Below are 18706 nucleotides of genomic sequence, written 5' to 3' on the forward strand. Positions count from 1 at the left end.
ACTTTGAAATAAATGCTACCTTTATTATGAGGAAAGATGACCCCTCCCTGAAAAGATAGGGCAGTGGGGATAGCAGCATCTTGTCAACACCCAGCCTTCTCTTCTCTGAAATGTACATACTGTCCCTGGCTCAGAGGCACAAAGTAGGTCAGCAACTCACCAGCGTCCGGACCTCTGGACCAAACATTGGGGTGTACTTGCAGTCCTGGCCCTCCAGGCTGTAGACATGGCTCTTCACCTTGAAGGAAGTGTCTGTGACAGTTGGCCACGACGACAGGAAGCTTCCGGTGAAAGTAGGCATGAAGAGCCGGTGCTGGCGATGGGGGATGACAAGCTCAGGCTCCAGAAACAGCTGCTCTCCTGGAAAGCAGGATATGAGTTTGTCTTTGGTTCCAGGTCACCACTGGCCAGTTAATTGGACACCTCCAGAGGTTTACACGGCATCAACGTTGCCCAGGGCAGGGGCTCAGCTCCTGAAGCTCTGGGAGCTTCTGTCAGTCTGCACAGAATGGCAGGGAGCCACAAGAAGAAGCAAAAGGACATAATACTATAAGGGGCACACAGGAATTAAGGGTGACTCTGCATGTTGCTTCCTGCTGGCTCAGTGCTTACCTTTTTGGATCATTTCAGCCAGGTTGGGCTGGGCAAAGACTTTGGCGACTCGGAACACCATAAGCGCATTCTTGGGACTGACCAGGTCAGTGCGGAGTGCACGGCCCAAGAAGGCCACAAAGAGCTTGGTATACATCAACAGGTTCTCCTGCACAAAGGGCACCCTGGGGACGGAGCAGTATGTTGGGGTTAGACCTCCCACCAGTGTCTAGGACACAATGAGCCACAGCTCCATAGCACACCTGTTTTTCTTCGGGGTCCAGACTCTTCTAGGCCTCCACCCATGGAGGTGTCAAGAGGGTGGATGAGGGGTTCTGGGGTGGGCAGGGGAGGTAGGGCAGGGTGGATAGAATTATTCCATAAGATGAAGCCCTTTTTCAGAGACCCAAAGCCACCACAGCAAAAGTTGATCTTGACATCAGAGGTGCAATGGGGAGGGAAGCTAAGAAGAGAAGTAGTGCCAATGAAACTCTGGCGGTTGGTCATGAGAAAATGATGGGCATGGGGGAAGCAGAGATGGCATAATGGTTATGCAAAAAGGCTTTCATGCCTGAGGCTGCAAGGTCCCAAGTTCAATCCCCCACACCACCATTAAGCCAGAGCTGAACAGTGCTCTGGGTTAAGAAAAAAAAGAGACAAGGGGTCGGGCGGTGGTACATCTAGTTAAATGCACACAGGACAAAGCACAAAGACCCATGAAAGGTTCCTGGTTTGAGCCTCTGGCTTCCCACCTGCAGAGGGGTCGCTTCACAAATGGTGAAGCAGGTCTGCAGGTGTCTGTCTCTCTCCCTCCCCTCTCAATTTCTCTCTGTCCTATCCAAAAATGAAAAAAGAAAATGGCCTCCAGGAGCAGAGTAGTGCAAGCACCAAGACCCAGTGATAACCCTGGAGGCAAAAAAAAAAAAAAAAAAGATAATGTGGATAGAGTGACAACACCATGCAGAACTGGGAAACAGGGTCAAGGGAAGATGGGCATGAATGTGAACACATATTTGAGTGAGAGTATAATGATGAAAGGTGTGGAGAATGGGGATGGTGCAGTGGTGCAGGAAACCAATCCCAGAGGCCCAGAAATCAGGTTCCCTGGGGAAGAGCTGGGCTCACCATCGCTCCGACACACAGCGGGACTGGCTGTCGCTGCTCTGAGCCTGCTTCTCAGGTGCATACCTCCAGGGCTGCAGGTAACTCAGCCACATCTCTAACACCTAGGGAGACATTGGTCCTGAGGGCCCAGTGGTGGTGGTGTCCACCTATGTGAGCTATATAGGTGGGGCTCTGGGCCAACTCCTTGGGAGACCCAGTGCCTAGCTCCAGACACGCACCCCTTTCCATGGGGATCTGGCTTCTGTTGGCTTTGAGATGGCACAGAAGGGACTCGGTGCACCCTGATGACCTCTAACTGTCCTTCAAAAGCAGGAGTTTCAAGAGCAAGCTCTCCCCGTGAGAAAGCTAGCTGAAATTCAGTATGGGATGCTGTTCACGGCAGAGGGAGCTTTCCCTTACCCAAGGAAAAGGTGAAGCTAGAAAAGCAAACCTCCTGCATCACAGCTGAGGACAACCACACACGTGATGGGGCAATACTCACAGCTCGGAATGATGCATCCAGGGGCCAGTGGCCAAAACAGTGCTGCAGGAAGAGGTATAGCTTCTGCTGGACAAACCGGGGAAGAGCAGCCCTACGAGAGAGAGAGAGGGGTCACTTCACAGGTGCTCCCATCAGATCCCCTCTGCTAGGGCTGGTCATGCCTATAGCAGCTCCCCGGGGATAGAGCTAGTTCCAGTCCAGTTCTTCAGAGAAAAGACACTTAAGTCTGAGAAGCTGGGGAATGTCCCAAGGACACACATCATTTAAGTGGCTGCCCGGTATGGCTCCTGTGTGCACCGCCATTTAGACTGTTCTTCTGACAAAAGTGGAGGAGGAAGAGGTAGGGAGGAGGAAGGAGGAGCAGGGCAGCAGAGAACCCGGTCTCCACTGCTACAAAGGCACTCCTGTCCTCACTGGCTTGGCTACTGCACAGGGCTGGCCTGGAGGGAAGGTGGTGCCGCCAGAGAAGGAGCAGCTGAGGCAGTGGGGCAGGCCATCCTTACCCTGCTTCACACACCTTGGAAAAAGGTCCTCGGGCAAGTGACGACTGTGTACTCATGAGGCACTAGAGCCCCGTGGAATGCTGTACTCACCGTTTGAATTCCTCCAGGGGGCTGGTGGCATGTGAGTGGGCAGAAGGAGAGACCTGCTCAGGCTTCAGGCTGTTGGCAAAGGCGTGCAGGTGCTTCAACAGCAGGCGCACCACCAAGACGTGCTCCTCTGTCGGTGTGAAAGACTCCTAAGGTGGACAGTGTAATGGCATCAGGAATCTAGGTAGTCTGGGGAGAAGTGGGTGCCTGTGCTCAGCCCCCAAGTCTGACCACATCCCGCCATGCATGGGCTAGCTTAACAGCACGCCCACTCCTAAGGCCCCACCTCTACCTGGCACCTGGCAGCACACCTTGTACTGCTGGGTCTGAAGCCGCCTCATGAGTGGTAAAGCCTGCATGGCAAGCCCCGAGAAAGCTTGTGAAAATAATAGACAAATCTGCCAGGTGCTTACCTGCATTCACCGAAACTCACTGTCCAACCTTCAGGAGACTGAGGCTGCCGTTGCCCATCCTTGTTCTCAGGGGGAAGGACAGTTGCGCATCCCACCCCAGATCTGGACTCAGGCTGTCTACTTCTTGGGGATCTGCTATAGCCCACGGCTTCCCTTTTCAGGTAAAACTTACCCTAGTTTCTCCTGCTACAACTCCCATCCTCTACTTGCTCCCTATCCTTGATATGGTTCAGTCCAGGGGAGCCCCTCACCCATTCTAATAGAGCTGGGGCAGAGAAGGGAAGAGTTACATCACTCTCATCAAACAACCCAGGGCAAGGCTTTGTGGACCTCTCTCTTGGGGTGCCCAGACTAACACACCACTTTAACCCCCAAGTCTCTGGGGTTCTGACATTCTCATCTAAATCCTGAGCAATGCTGAAGCAGACTGATGCAGGCCGAGCCTCCTGGCACACACAGGATGCAGCCCCTCTCAAGAGCCCAAGCAGAGGAAGCTGCTGCCACTGGCCATGGTGACATGGCCCAGGCGACATACCCAGTCACTGTTTGGGCGAAGAGCTACAGGGCTCAAGAGAGTTTTCTTTGGCTTATCTCTAATTTTAAGTTTTTGTGGCATGAATTAGCAACATTTTGCAGAAAAAGCATAAGGGACTTTAATGACAATAATAATAATAAAGGACGGGGGAGATAACATAATGGTTCTGCAAAAAGACTCATGATGAGGCTTTTGAAGTCCTAGGTTCAATTCCCCACACCACCATAAGCCAGAGCTGAGCAGAGCTCTGGTGAGAAAATAACAATAATGATGAATAAGTAATAGTAACAACAAAAGACTAAAGGGCACCGGTGTTAGGCTTGCTCTGTGAGTTTTTTCCTTTATCTCATTCTCTGCCCCTTACCCTGATGTTAGCCACTATCATTTCAGTTCAGGGAAGCATCCACACTGGAACTGGGGAGTCCTGCTTATTCCCCACCCCCAGCCATTTGTCTCTGCAAAACTAGGGTTTGGGTCCCAAGTCCAGGTTTGTCAAGTTAAGTTCCCGCCCCCTTTAGGATTGGCAAACAGTCTATGTGGACAGTGCTGCCATTTGTGTGAGCCAAGTTCCAGTCCAGTGTCCCCAGCATTGAAGGAAGCTTTGGTGCTGTAATGTCTCTGTCTCTCCCTCTCTGCCTCTTTCTTATCTGAAAAATTCAAGAGTGGTGAAGCCCCCATGGTGACCAAAACAAAGCCCACAACTCCCACCTTTTATAGACTTTCCCAAAGTCTTTGGTTTGTCTCACTGGGCCTCCCTTGACTCCTGTCAGGGCTGTTGTACCCGGCTCTTGCCAGAATGAGACCTCTCCCACTCATATACTCTGCCTACTTCCCCCACCAAGACTCCTGCCACTGAGCAGAAGCCCTGTTGTGTGCTGTGCTCACCACAGCAAAACACAGTTTCTCACCTGAGGCTCAATTCATTTGTAGTTTCATGAGACCTCACTGAGAATGAACTGGGTAAACTCCTGGCCTCAAGCACTGTTCTAGATGCCTATTTCCATCATTTTTTTTTTTTTTTTGGATCCAGATTTCCTTGTACTCATGTCATCAGTAAGCAGGTTACAGAGACTCTGAACTCCACACCAACCTTGCATCTGTTCACACACTGGCCACTTCTGCCTAAGCAGGCCACTGTCTTCAGAAGATGACAGCCAGTTCTGACCCACCTCCAGGAGTTCACAAGCGACTAGGCTGCATTCTCTCTGCACTTCTACCCCACATATGTTTGAGTGGGTAAAACCACACCACTCACAAACCCCAGGGCCTTTGCAAAGGTATTTCATTACCCCCAAACCAGTGCCAGTCTGACACTTCAGAATCTGTGATGATGTAGCAGGACTGGGGCTTGACCAGGCATATTCAATGATGCTGTAGCTTAATGGCCACACATCCTAGAGCCACGCTACCTAGCAAAGCTAAAGGCTGGATCAAACTGAAAGCTGGCTCCTGAGCTACACATACAGGAACATCAGTCTAAAACTAGTCTCTGAATTATCCCAGCCAAGTCCCAACCAGACCCTTGCTTTACCAACTGCACTGACACGAGCTCTGTGGCTTACACCACGGAGAAAGGGTGACAAGGAACAAACTGAGAGCGGCCAGTACTTGGTAGGCGTGGAGGGCCTGGAGGCTGGGTTGGGCAGGGCTGTGGAGGGCGTTGGAGACACTGAGTCGGTAGTGCAGAACCTCCAGCTGAGACAAGACAGAAACCAAGGGAAAAGGCAAGTAGGGCAAAGGTAGGAGGGAGAAGACAGGGCAGGGGTGGGGGATGGGGTGGGGTGGGGATAGGGGAGGGCCAAGGGGGGGTTGGAGAAAGAAAAAGGCAAGAATGAGCCCAGAAGGAGAGAAAACAAAACAAAACAAAAACAAAATCACATCAGTGACAATTGAAATCATCACAGTCCAGCAGCCTGAGGTCAGCAAGACACCACCCTCTCCGTCGCTCAGGCCAGGCCTCCTGGTGTTCACACTCCTGCTGCCACCTGCCAGAGAGTAGGACAGGCTGGCCTTCAGGGTCACCCTGACTCTTGCTTACAGCACACTCTTGCTCTCCCCCGACCCTGAGAGTGGCACTATGGGAAGCCTGCCAGAAGCTCAAGTGTCTTGCTGGCCCCCAAGGCCCTGAAGGCTCCAAGGCTCAGAAAAGAAACTTCTGAAGAGCCAGTTCTAGATGGAGGCCTCTCTGTCCAAAAAAAAACCAAACAAAACAAAAAACCCACCAAAAAAATATATATACCTTACTGTGTAGTCATGAACTTATTAAATCAATATATGACATGATCAAGTCTATCACATCTAAACTCTGATCAACGCCCTCCCAAACAGTACCTCTCTGCATGGTGACTAGCTTCCAAAGGCAGCACAGAGTCAGACCTCTGTGGCCTGCCTGCCCTGTATTCTGAAAATCAACCAAGGCAGTTCTCATTCTCAAAGTCCAGCTATTTCAACACCCGCCCCCCACACACATACACACATGCCCGCCCCTCGCCCACCCCACCCCCCAGCTTCTTATCAGTCTTACTGGCAGAAGGTACTGAGAACATACTAGAGCCACACACACCCAGAGGCAGCTGGAACCCTGAGGCCAGGGAAAGCCTGAGATACTGGGAGGCCACTGAGCAGGCACACTATCTGGTTCCCATCAGCACCCTGCTCCCTGCCTTCCTGCAGCACTGCAGCCTGCTGAAGCAACCCCTGCAGCCAAGCATCACCCAGAGTTGGCTCAGGCATGTATCCTGCCCTGTAAGGACAGTTCTTCCTGCACAAGCAGCATGTTTTACACAGGAGAATGTGCCAGTAAGCACATTCCAGACTCCAAGAAGACAAGCACAGAGACAGGCAGAGTAGAGCAGGAAGGAGAACAAGGAGGAGTGGGCCCATCACAGCCTTCTTCTGAGCCAACCTCTAGGTCTGTTATGGCTCCCAGTGGGGTGTAGGGAGCACAGTACTCCCATTGGATTTCTGCCCTAGACTGTGGACACACAGAGCAGCCCCCAATGGTATGCAGGGTCCGTACTGTCCACACAGCCTCTCCAGAAGTCCTACTTAGCAAGTGAGAGTGGAGGAGAGTTCTCTACAGAGTAACCATTCATGTCTGCTCAGTGCCAGTCTCTCTGAGTAACTCATCCACCTAGAGGCTTGGTCAAGAGGAAGTAAATGAGGGGGAGGTTTCTCAGCGGGAAAAGCCCACTGCCCCTTCCCTATGTGGACTCACAGGCAACAACCATGGAGTGCCTTTCTAGTTCACAGATATACAACTGAAAACTAAAGTGGGCCAGAGTCCACTGGCTCAGAAGCAGGTGGGAATGTACTGTGTTTAGTGGCCCCTGCCTCAGCAAGCATAGGCCATGGGTTCAAGGGCTGAGCCAACCTTCATAGGATGAGGAAGCCCCATCAAGAATATACAACATGTCCACTCTGGGAGCTGGGAGGGCAGCACAGTCGTCACTCTGCAACTTTGAGAGGCTCAAGTTGGAGTCCTGGCTCTACCTCCTAGCTCTCTTCTCACTATGTGATCCCACGAACAAAGATACGGGATGCCCCCCACTCAAGAGAGTAGCAGTGGGATCTGTACCTCAATCCTCCATATGCCAGTGCAATGGTGCCACTGAACTAGTTGCCAAGATTCCCCCAAGTAAGAGGAAGTACTACTGCAGGCACTATCCTCAGCTTTAAGCATGAGACCTTTCATTCAACAGAAAGCCTTAAGAATTGTGTCTGGCAATACAGAAAAAGTGATGCACAGAAGTCACGAACTGAAACATCATGACACTGTCCTAGTAGAGCTGGATGCCCGTGATTCAAGCTGTTATACAAGCAGCAATTTAAGCGCCTACATGGCCTCACAGTAACTGGACCAAACTGCTCAAACCTGAGTACAGCAGGGTTGCCAGCCCTGGGAAGAATGACTCCGGGAGGGCTCCAGGGACCCAGCTGCCTCCATGCCTCTGCAAACAAATGTGCTGCCCAGTGGGGGATGGGAGAGGGGGAATGGAGGGACACAAAGGTGAGAAGGAAGAGAGACCAGGTCACATGCAGGACATCAGCCTGCATCCACTAGGAATGCCTGCCAATGATGTGAGGCACTGATGACAGGAGGTATCAGGGTGAATGGGGTTTGCTAAGCACCACCTCAGCAGGGAAGCAGAGGTGCTGTGATGATATGGAAGACAGGCCCCTTAGTCCATCTCAGAGGCAAGTACAGTCCCATCTCACAGCAGAGGACAAGCACCATCATCTCATTCCCACTGCCTGGGCAGGGGCTCTGGGAGCAGCACTAGGAGCCCACCAGAAATGACTGGCCTTCAGCCCTCAGGGTGCCAAGCCTACAATAGGACAGGAGCCCTGGCCCCCACACACACATTCAATATTTGGGTATGGGTGAAGCTACTTCCCACTACTCAGCCCCTGAAAACTAAGACCAAGGAAAAAGCAGCAATAGGCTAGCCAGCCACACCAGGGACAATGCAACAGCAGGAAGAAAAACTGGCAACTTACCTTGGCATGAGGAGACTGCATTTTTTGGTACATCTCCAAGGAATAATGATGAAGCCACATTTCAACAAAAACCTGCAAAAGAACATTTTTGGACAGCATTTGTGGGGGGCCAGGGGATGGTGCACCCGGTTGAGCACACACATTATCATGCACAAGAACCTGGATTTGAGCCCCTGCTCATGACCTTCACAAGTGATAAAGCAGGTCTGCAGGTCTCTCTCTCTCTGCCTTCCCCTCTCCTCATCTCTCTTCTTCTTTTTTTTTTTTTTGTCTCCAGTATTATTGTTGGGGCTCAGTGCCAGCACTATGAATCTATTGCTCCTGGTGGCTGTCTTTTTTCCACTTTATTGGATAGGACAGAGAGAAACGAGAGAGGAGGGGAAGAGAAAGACACCTGCAGACCTGCTTCACCGCTTGTAAAACATCTCCCCTGCAGGTGGAGAGCTGGGGGCTTTACCCAGGATCCTTGAGCTTTGTACTGTGTGCTTAACTCTGTTCACTACCACCCGGCACCCCTTTCCCCTCTCTTCTCAATTTCCATTTGTTCTAATTTAAAAGAGAGAGAGAGAGAAAGAAAGAAAAAAGAAGAAAAGAAAAAAAGGGAGTCAGGTGGTAGTTGGGTTAAGAGCACGTGGCGGGAAACGCAAGGACCGGCATAAGGATCCCAGTTCGAGCCCGTGGCTCCCCACCTGCAGGGGAGTCGCTTCACAGGTGGTGAAGCAGGTCTGCAGGTATCTTTCTCTCCCCCCTCTGTCCTCCCCTCCTTTCTCCATCTCTCTCTGTCCTATCTAACAATGACAACATCAATAACAACAATAATAACTACAACAACAATAAAAAACAAGGGCAACAAAAGGGAAAATAAATAAATATCACAAAAAAGAAAAAAGGAAAACAAACAGAACAAAAAACAAAAGAAGGGAGTTGGCCAGTAGCACAGCAGGGTAAGTGCACATGGAGCAAAGGGCAAGGACTGGCATAAGGATCCTGGTTTGAGCCCCTGGCTCCCCACCTGTAGAGGCATTGCTTCACAGGTGGTGAAGTAGGTCTGCAGGAGTCTTTCTCTTCCGCTCCTCTCTCCATTTCTCTCTGTCCTATTTAATAATGATGACATCAATAACTATAACAACAATAAAAAACAAAGGTAACAAAAGGGGAAATAATAATAATTTTAAAAAGAGACCATTTTTGTCAATTCAGTGAGGAAAGAACAGTCTTTTCAATGAACACCTGGGATACTGGATATCCACCTGCAAATGAATGAAGTTGGACCCTTATCTCATACCATGTACAAAAAAATAAAGGAAAAAAAAAGACAAATTTAACTTTATGAAAATTAGAGGGGCCACCAGCAGTATGCCTGGTTGAACACACACATCACTATGCACAAGGACCCAGATTCAAGAAGCTTTGAGAGTAGTGAAACAAGGCTGCAGGTGTCTATCTTTCCCTATCTTCTGCTCTGCTCTCAATTTCTCTTTGTCCTATCAAATTAAATAAATATAAAAATAAAAGAATGAAGGGTAAACCATATTTGATAAGAGTATACAGAATACATATTTAACTAAAACTTTCAATTTTTTTTTTTTTTTGCCTCCAGGGTTATTGCTGGGGTTCAGTGCCTGCACCACAAATCCACTGCTCCTGGAGGTTATTTTTTCTCCTTTTGTTGCTCTTGAAGTTGTGGTTATTATTACTGTTGTTGTATAGGAGAGAGAGAAATGGAGAGAGGAGGGGAAGACAGAGAGGGGGAGAGAAAGATAAGACACCTGCAGACTTGCTTCATTGCCATGAAGCGACCCCCCTGCAGGTGGGGAGCTGGGGGCTTGAACCAGGATCCTTATGTCGGTGCGCTTTGCACCATGTGCACTTAATCCACTGCACTACCTCCAGACTCCACAATCTATTTTTTTAAAGTTTATTTATTTACTAATGATAGGAAAGAGAATCCGTATCACTCTGGCAATATGAGTCTAGGTATCAAACTCCAGACTTTATGCTTTAAGTCCAGTGCTCTGGTCACTGTATGGGAAATAAAATTTAACAGCAAATATATAAGTAGCTTAACTAAAAAAATTGGCAAAAGTTTTTTACTTTTTTCCCCCACCAGGTCTATTGCTGGGACTTTGAGCCTGTATGAATCTACCATTCCCAGTGGATTACCCACCCCCCAGAGAGACAAGAGAGGGTGGGTAGTGTCTCCCCAAGTAGAGCTCACATTTCCACATTTCCAAGAGTGAGGACTGAGTTCAAGCCCCCAGTGCCCACGTGCAGAGGAAAAGCTTCGCGAGTAGTGGAGCAGAAAAAGAAAAGGGAGTCGGGCTGTAGCGCAGCGGGTTAAGCGCAGGTGGTGCAAAGCACAAGGACCGGCATAAGGATCCCGGTTCGAACCCCGGGCTCCCCACCTGCAGGGGAGTCGCTTCACAGGCGGTGAAGCAGGTCTGCAGGTGTCTATCTTTCTCTCCTCCTCTCTGTCTTCCCCTCCTCTCTCCATTTCTCTCTGTCCTATCCAACAACAACAACAATAATAACTACAACAATAAAACAACAAGGGCAACAAAAGGGAATAAATAAATAAAATAAATATTAAAAGAAAAAAAAGGAAAGAAAGCCACCAAAAACAGGTTAGGGAGATAGGATAATGGTTATGCAAGATTTCCACGCCTGAAGCTCCAAAGTCCCAGGTTCAATCCCTAGTACCACCATAAATCAGAGCTGAACAGTTTAAAAAACAGGAACATCATTAGCATTTCAATCCAGGAAACAATGCGCCACTTCTGTCCCATAAGCACAGCTTGGTCACTAGCTGTCCTCATGGTCTGGCACAATGAAGGCCCACACTAGCTGTCATCTGCCTTAATAAACAGCACCCCCTTTGACTAGTTCTCCTACTCCCAGGATTATTATAAGTGCAATCAAAGTTCCTAAAACCACTGCATTCTGCAAGTCAAAGTTACATATCTGGTAGGAAGAACAGATTTTATCTTATCCATATTCCGGTATCAACGAATAATACTTGTGACTACCAATATAGTGATAGGACTCAGGGTCAGAACCAATAGCTAAATCTCTCCAAAGTGTGCTTAGAAGAGATTGGCAGCCTGGGAGGTGGCAAGTGTCATGGTCCAGGAAAGAGCTAGCCCACACCTGAGAGTCAGGCTTAAGCCTACAAAAAGGCAGACAAGGGTTTCTGCTACATCCTGTCTGGATCCCCACATGCTAGGGGGCCTGCCTGCCATCCATAGTGAAAGTTTAAAGCATTATTAAAATGCTAATGGGGGAGTCAGGCTGTAGTACATGTGGCAAAAGCACAAGGACCGGCAAAAGGATCCCGGTTCCCGGTTCGAGCCCTGGCTCCCCACCTGCATGGGAGTCACTTCACAGGCGGTGAAGCAGGTCTGCAGGTGTCTATCTTTCTCTCCCCCCCTCTGTCTTCTCCTCTCTCCATTTCTCTCTGTCCTATCCAACAACGACGACAACAATAATAACTACAACAATAATAAAAAAAAAACAAGGGCAACAAAAGGGAACAAATAAAAAAATAAATATAAAAAAGAAAGAAGCCATCATAAAAAAAATAATAATAAAATAAATAAAATGCTAATGGGGCAGAACAGAAGGTAGTGCAGTGTACAAAGCATTAGACTCTCAATCACGAGGTCTTGAGTTTGACCCCTGGCAGGACAGTGCCAGAGAGATGTCTGGTTCTCTTTCTCCTCCTATTAATAATAAAGTGTTAAAAAAAATTAAAAATGCTAATGGGGCACCACACAATGGTGATCACAAGAAGGTCAGGAAGGTATAGTGGAATGGGGAGAACGTTTACTTAGAAATGTTTACTGGAAACAAAGGCTTGGCAATGAATCCATTACCATGCATGTAGGGGAAACAAAAAAAACCCCCCAAAAAACCTCACAATTCTGTAAACAGAGCCCTTCATTTTTAACACTACCAATGTTTTTTTGCCCCCCCCCCCCCTTTTTGATAGGACAGAGAAATTGGGAGGGAAGTAGGAGACAAAGAGAGGGGAGACACCTGCAGCATGCTTCACTGCTCACAAAGCTCTCCCCTGTAGGTGGGGGATGGGGATTTTAAGCCCGGGTCCTTGCACCATAGTAACATGTGAGCTCGACGGGGTGGGCCACTGCCTGAACCCCTTCATCTCTGCTTGCTAAATGTCACAACAAGAAATGCTAACAATGTAAAAGTACCTCTGGGCTAGGGGCACTCTTTAGGGTAGGTAGGGGAAGAGAAAACTGAGTAAGAATCATCCAGTTTTTACCTGGAGCAGAGTTTCAGACCTCCAGATCTCGTGGGAGGCAGGGTCTGCATTCACAGATGTCTGATGAGAGATATGTCGCTTCAGTAGACTGGTATGATGGAGGCCATAGGAAGCAAAGGGCATGGCAGGCGTCCTAAGAGATACAAAAAAAACCAGACCTTTGACTTCCACTAGCATGACTGCAAACCTGGACATCAAAATCAATGGCAGGTCTGGGGAAACAGTTCAGCAGAACACAGGATCTGCATGTACAAGGTCCTAGATTCAAAACCTATCACCACATATACTAGAGCTGAACATAGTGCTCTGGTCAGTTTCTCTCTTGTAAAGATAAAAATAAACTGGGGGGGGAGTCAGGCTGTAGCGCAGCAGGTTAAGTGCAGGTGGCGCAAAGCACAAGGACCGGCATAAGGATCCTGGGTTCGAACCCCAGCTCCCCACCTGTAGGGGAGTCGCTTCACAGGCGGTGAAGCAGGTCTGCAGGTGTCTATCTTTCTCTCCTCCTCTCTGTCTTCCCCTCCTCTCTCCATTTCTCTCTGTCCTATCCAACAACGACAACATTAATAATAACTACAACAATAAAAAAAACAACAAGGGCAACAAAAGGGAATAAATAAATAAAATATTTTAAAAAATAATAAATAAATAAATAAACTGGGGGATGCAAGATAGCGCAGCTGGGAAAGCACTTGCTTTGCGAAGCACTGCATAGGTTCAAGTCCTCAGCATATCACACAGGGCACTGGGGAACGTTTTGCTGCTATGGTGTTTCTCCCTCTATCACTCAGACTGTCTATTTGAGAAAGTTGGACTGGAGTGATATATATGTCTGGAGTGATATATATATATGTCACAGACATATATGAATATATGTCTGTGTTTGTGTGTGTGTGTGTGTATATATATATATATATATATATATATATATATATATATATATATATATCTCCCAAGAAAGGAAAAAAGGTTTGAAAAATGGCTCAGTGACAGAGTAAAGAAACTGCATGTGTAGGTCTTAGCATTATTCATAACAATCAGAATAGAGAAATAACCTAAATGTCTACTGACTAGCGACTGAATCAGGTCACAGGACATACACTCATGGAGGACATTGTGAACTTTAAGGCAAAATGGATGGAACTGGAAGTGATATGTTTGGTGAAGGACAAAAGTGAAAGATAAGTACTGGATGGTTTCAATCATATATATGAAATAGAATTAAAACACACGAGATTAAAAAAAATAACAAACTGTCTAAAACTATGATGGTTATCCTTGGGGAGAAGGGGAGGGGCACAGAACCTGAGTGGTGGGTGTGGTGAAGGATTATAGCCCCTAACACTTTATAGTTTTGTAAATCATTATTAAATCACTAATAAAAACTATTAGGCTGGAAAAAAAAGAAAGAAAGAAAAAAGGAAAGAAACTGCATGTGTGGACTTCCCTGGGTTCCACCTTTAGACCTGTATGTGCCAGAGCTGAACAATGCTTTTGTCTTGCTCCTAATAAATAAATCCAAGTGGTCTGGGAGGTGGCACAATGGATAAAGCATTAGACTCTCAAGCATGAGGTCCAGAGTTCAATCCCTGGAAGTACATGTACCAGAATAATGTCTGATTCTTTCTCTCCTTCCTCCTTTTTCTTTTCTTTTCCTTCTTCTTTTTCTTTTTAATAAAGACTTTATTTACTCATTAATGAGAAAGACAGGACAGAGAAAGAACTAGACATCACTCTGGTACATGTGTAGCCCGGGATTGAATTCAGGACCTCATGCTTGAGACTCTAATGTTTTATCCACTATGCCACCTCCCAGACCACTCTTTCCTCCTTTCTCATGAATAAATAAAATCTTTAAAATAAATAAATAAATCCAAATTTAATGACAGCATTTAAAAATATTTAAAATTCCTTGTCTTTTAAAAATATTTTATTATTTATTGGATACAGACAACGAAAAATTGAGAGGAGAGGGGGACATAGAGAGACACTTGTAGACCTGTTTCATCACTTGTGAAGCTTTCCCCTGCAGGTGGGGACCGGGGCTTGAACCTGCGTCCTTATGTACTATAACATGTGCACTTAACCAGGTGTGCCACCACCTGGTCCCACTATTCTTACTATTGTGAAGTGGACCCCCTGCAGGTGGGGAGCTGGAGCTTGAACCCAGGTCCTTGCACCTGGTAATATCTGCATTTAACCAGGCATACCACTGCCTGGTCCTCTTATTCTTAAGAAGCATCAATCACCAGCACCATCAATCAGCTCCTGTGACACGACTCCAAGTCCTTTCTCACCATACTCACCACCTCAGTATGGGTCTTAAATACCTCATGGACAGACACAAACAGAAATCAAGGGAAGGGGGTGATAAAGAAGGAGAGAGACAGAGAGACACCTGCAGCACTGCTGCACCACCTGCAAGGCTTTCCCCCTGCAGGAGGGGGCTGGGGGCTCGAACCTGGGTCCTTGGACATCATAACGTGTGCTCAACCAGGTGTGCTGCCACCTGCCTCTTTTCTCCCTATTCCTCCCACCTTCCTTCTCCATTTCTGGCTGCCTCTATCCAATAAATTTTTTTTTTTTTTTTAATTAGGGGAGACAAGTGGCACCACTGTCCTTGAAAGTAGATTGCACTGATAATGCCACTCCCTTAATAGTTTGTGGTGGGTACCAGTCACCTAAGGCACTAGTCAAGAGAAAGGCAGCCAGCAAGACTTACCTGGGAGCTGGTGAAGGGCTGGGTCCCCCGGGGCTGGAGAGTGGGGGGAGTACACTGCCCTCGGTAGGCAGGAACCACGACAGATATCTGTCCACTAGGGTGAAATAGGCACAGTCTGAAGTTCGAATGTGGAGGGCCCCAGGCAGTGGCTGGAAATTAAAACTTGTGTTAACATGTGGCTCTGGGCACTGCTCCTGCTCCCAAACCCCAGGAATCAACTCCCGAAGCAAATAGTTTCACCAAAGAGATGCCAGGAGAAAAAGCTCTTACCACAGAGAGCCTGGCTGGATTCCTGAGTCTTGCCTAGAATTTGAACTCCTCAACCCCCACCATGCCGCCATGACCAGCAAGGAGCTCCTGTGGCAAGCCTCAATGACCACTCAAGATGCCCGAGTCATCCTACATCACCTGCCCATTGTACCCGAAAGCTTGCCATCCTCACTAAGTGAGAATGATATGAGTGGGAAAAGCTGGAGAAAGGAAAGGAGGGTCCGAATAAATCAGGTGGGCAAGGAAAAGAAACAGTCTAGAAAAGGTAGCAGCTAGGTCCTTGCTATGCTGTATACAAAAACAAAGACCCCTGAGCTGCCAGCCCCTGCCCCCAACTTTCTCAGGGGATTCTGAGAAGTCAAACTGTGCTCACAAGCATCTCTTCATACCTTTTGTGTGATGAGGCTCAAAGCAAAAAAGAACATATAATACTCAAATGGATCTGAAGGCAAATGTCAGGGATCAAACAGGCAGGATTGCTGGGCTCCTCACCCCCCAGTCACCCAAAGCCTGACCTCCCACCCCTGGGGAGCCGATAAAGGATACTAAGAGCCAGGTGCAGGCCTAGCCCCCCGGTTGGAGGGAACTGAACCTTGTTGTGATACAAAGGGCTGTCAGGGAGCACACGTTCCTGGATTGATGCCTTCACAGGACCCTGTGGAAAGAGAGATTGTGGGCAAACTCAGACACAGGTGTGGCTCTTGGAGAAGACTGCAGAGGAAACTAGTATATGGACATTGGAGCTGTTCAGAGCAGTGCTACTGTCTGAATGGTACTTGAACAAAAGAGTCTTTGCTACTTAAAAGACACTTACCCAGAATAGCCAGTACAGCAGCTGTGCATATTACTGATTCTAGCCAAGTACCTTATGAAGCCCACTTTGTTTCTCATACCTACTGAGCAAGTCACCCTTTTATTTTCCCTGAAGGGCTAGAGACTAATGAAAACAAGGCAACTGGACACACTGTCCTGCCTGCCACCTAGTCAAGAACAGACCAAACCAGGCAGTGTGTTTCTGGCACTTACAGCATCTGGAATGATTGTTTAGAATTACTGTCAACAGGGTCTCTCCCTGACCCTGAACAGATAATGTGGCCTTCTATCTAAAACACCAAACCCCTGCCCATTTACCGCTATAACCATTCTGCCCCAAGCATAGCTCTCACCATTACAGCTTACTTACAGGTAGGTAGGAGACAGGAAAGTCAAACTTATACTCTTCAGCTTGAAGTTTATACACCAGCTTCATCATTGGGCCACTGAAAAGGAAACCAACCAAATAAACAAAGACAAATGGACTGCAAAGCATCTGGTTTTCCTTCCTCATTAACACAATGATTTACAACTAAGATCTCTTAAGAGGAAACATTGAGTTCTTCTTGGATGACAAAACCTACCTACCCAGGGTCTAGAAATTCCATCACAATGCTGTACTCAACAGGGCTCACACGCCCCTGTAGGCATCGGAGGTTCCAGCCGACAAGAACGCCATCCAAGCTGCCAAAAATGCTTTCTACCAGCCATGGAAAGATGGTGTGCAGCTCCTGAAACAGGATGACAGTGAGGTTTGGGGCAGATCTGCTGAGGACCCATGGCCAATGTGTGTCATGTGGGCCCCCCACCCAACTCCAGTTTGGCCACACATTGGCATCTCTTTTACTGGACACACTCTGAGGATGTCACTCCCAGGGTCAGAGATTCAGAGGACTGGTCCTGTACCAAGCAGAACCCTGGCACTGTAGCATCATCAGGAGGTACAACTCTGGACTCTTTCACTGTAGCATACCAAGCAAGACTGTTTTACATCTGGGTCATATAGATAAGTCAGTCTATGATTAAGGTATCTTTTTTTTTTTTTTTTTTAAGTTTCTGACCTAAGAGTGTTCTATTTAATAAAGTCAGCAACAGTGAATCCATTGACTATGACTTATCTTTTGGTGTTAATTAAATATACGATTTGGGAAGCTTGTTATTTGTACTCAACTATTTGACATCTCTGGGTATAATGTAAATTTTTAATATTTACATTAGGATTTCTCAACTTAGTTGTCCATCCTGTGCATTATGGGATAGCTACCAGCATACCCAGTCTCTATGCATATAATGCAAGTAGCACCACCCTGTAATGGCAATTAAATATGTCTTCAGACACTGCCCAGTAGCCCACACAGGGGATATACCTCAACCTGTGGCTGAGAACTTCTGGGCTACACGATGATATGTTTAAATGTATCCAGAAATGACACTTTCATACTGCTGGCTTAGACCTTTACAGTTGTCAGAAGTGGGAATCAGGAACTGTAGTCGGTTTGAAAGACTCTAGCAGAGCTGTACCTTTGCTGGAAAATCCTCAATGACTTTAACCAAGTCATGGCACTGCTGTGCAAAGGGTTTATTTAAGGAGTCAGCTTTCAGGCTAGCCTAGAAGACAGAAGAAATTGAAAAAAGGATAAGCACATTCATTCAACAGCTTTGAATGACATTCTAGTGAAAACAGAAATCCAAGTGATAGCCAGAAGTCAAACACACAATAAGGACCTGGTTCCCCAGCACTGTGACTGTCAGCTCTTACACATACCAGGTTCCAGATGCTACCATGATGCCAACCGAACTTCCCTAGGCAGACGACCCCACCAATATGTCCTGGAGCCTCGCTTCCCCAGACCCCCATCCCACTAGGGAAAGAGAGAGACAGGCTGGGAGTATGGATCAACCTGCCAACGCCCATGTTCAGTAGGGAAGCAATTACAGAAACCAGACCTTCCACCTTCTGCACCCCATAATGACCCTGGGTTTATACTCCCAGAGGGTTAAAGAATAGGAAAGCTACCGGGGGAGGGGATGGGATACGGAGTTCAGGTGGTAGGAACTGTGTGGAGTTGTACCCTTCTTATCTTACAGTTTTTATCATTGTTTCCTTTTTATAAATAAAAATTAAGAAAATATATATGGGTGTCACTTATTATCGATGTCCTCCTAACCACAAACATATTTTACCCAATAGAAAATGAATCTACCTAACTTATCATTACACAAAATAAGATAGGTTAAGAAATGGAGATAGTGTCAGCCAAGTGCTAGTACTAGTCACAAAGGTGAGGGATAGTCAAAAAATATTCAGGACAGAACTAAAGAAACTTCACAGGGCAAAGGTAGATAGAGAGCATAATGGTTATGCAAACAGACTTTCATGTCTGAGG

General features: G+C 47.4%; 1 protein-coding gene and 1 long non-coding RNA gene across 5 annotated transcripts in view; one reads left to right on the forward strand and one right to left on the reverse strand.

Annotated features, from left to right (window-relative positions):
- Positions 1 to 18706, forward strand: part of LOC132539424 (uncharacterized) — a 279884-nt gene that overhangs the window by 9026 nt on the left and 252152 nt on the right. The window lies entirely within an intron of this gene.
- SMPD4 (sphingomyelin phosphodiesterase 4) overlaps positions 1 to 18706 on the reverse strand; it is a 28443-nt gene that overhangs the window by 3960 nt on the left and 5777 nt on the right. For 2 of the 4 annotated variants that reach the window (XM_007533783.3, XM_060194167.1), the window contains exons 4-17: positions 17841 to 17927; positions 16908 to 17050; positions 16690 to 16765; positions 16053 to 16161; positions 15896 to 15948; positions 15237 to 15385; positions 12518 to 12650; positions 8236 to 8307; positions 5344 to 5430; positions 2791 to 2936; positions 2198 to 2288; positions 1717 to 1817; positions 613 to 776; positions 161 to 360 (exon numbers count right to left, since the gene is read on the reverse strand). In XM_007533783.3, coding sequence (XP_007533845.1) covers positions 161 to 360; positions 613 to 776; positions 1717 to 1817; positions 2198 to 2288; positions 2791 to 2936; positions 5344 to 5430; positions 8236 to 8307; positions 12518 to 12650; positions 15237 to 15385; positions 15896 to 15948; positions 16053 to 16161; positions 16690 to 16765; positions 16908 to 17050; positions 17841 to 17927 — 1611 coding nt within the window. Of the gene's footprint in view, positions 1 to 160; positions 361 to 612; positions 777 to 1716; positions 1818 to 2197; positions 2289 to 2790; positions 2937 to 5343; positions 5431 to 8235; positions 8308 to 12517; positions 12651 to 15236; positions 15386 to 15895; positions 15949 to 16052; positions 16162 to 16689; positions 16766 to 16903; positions 17051 to 17840; positions 17928 to 18706 lie in introns of those variants that run through there. The other 2 variants (XM_007533781.3, XM_060194160.1) reach the window with 2 other exon arrangements.

The sequence above is a fragment of the Erinaceus europaeus genome, chromosome 1 (genome assembly GCF_950295315.1).
Source record: "Erinaceus europaeus chromosome 1, mEriEur2.1, whole genome shotgun sequence".
NCBI classification, from domain to species: Eukaryota; Metazoa; Chordata; class Mammalia; order Eulipotyphla; family Erinaceidae; genus Erinaceus; species Erinaceus europaeus.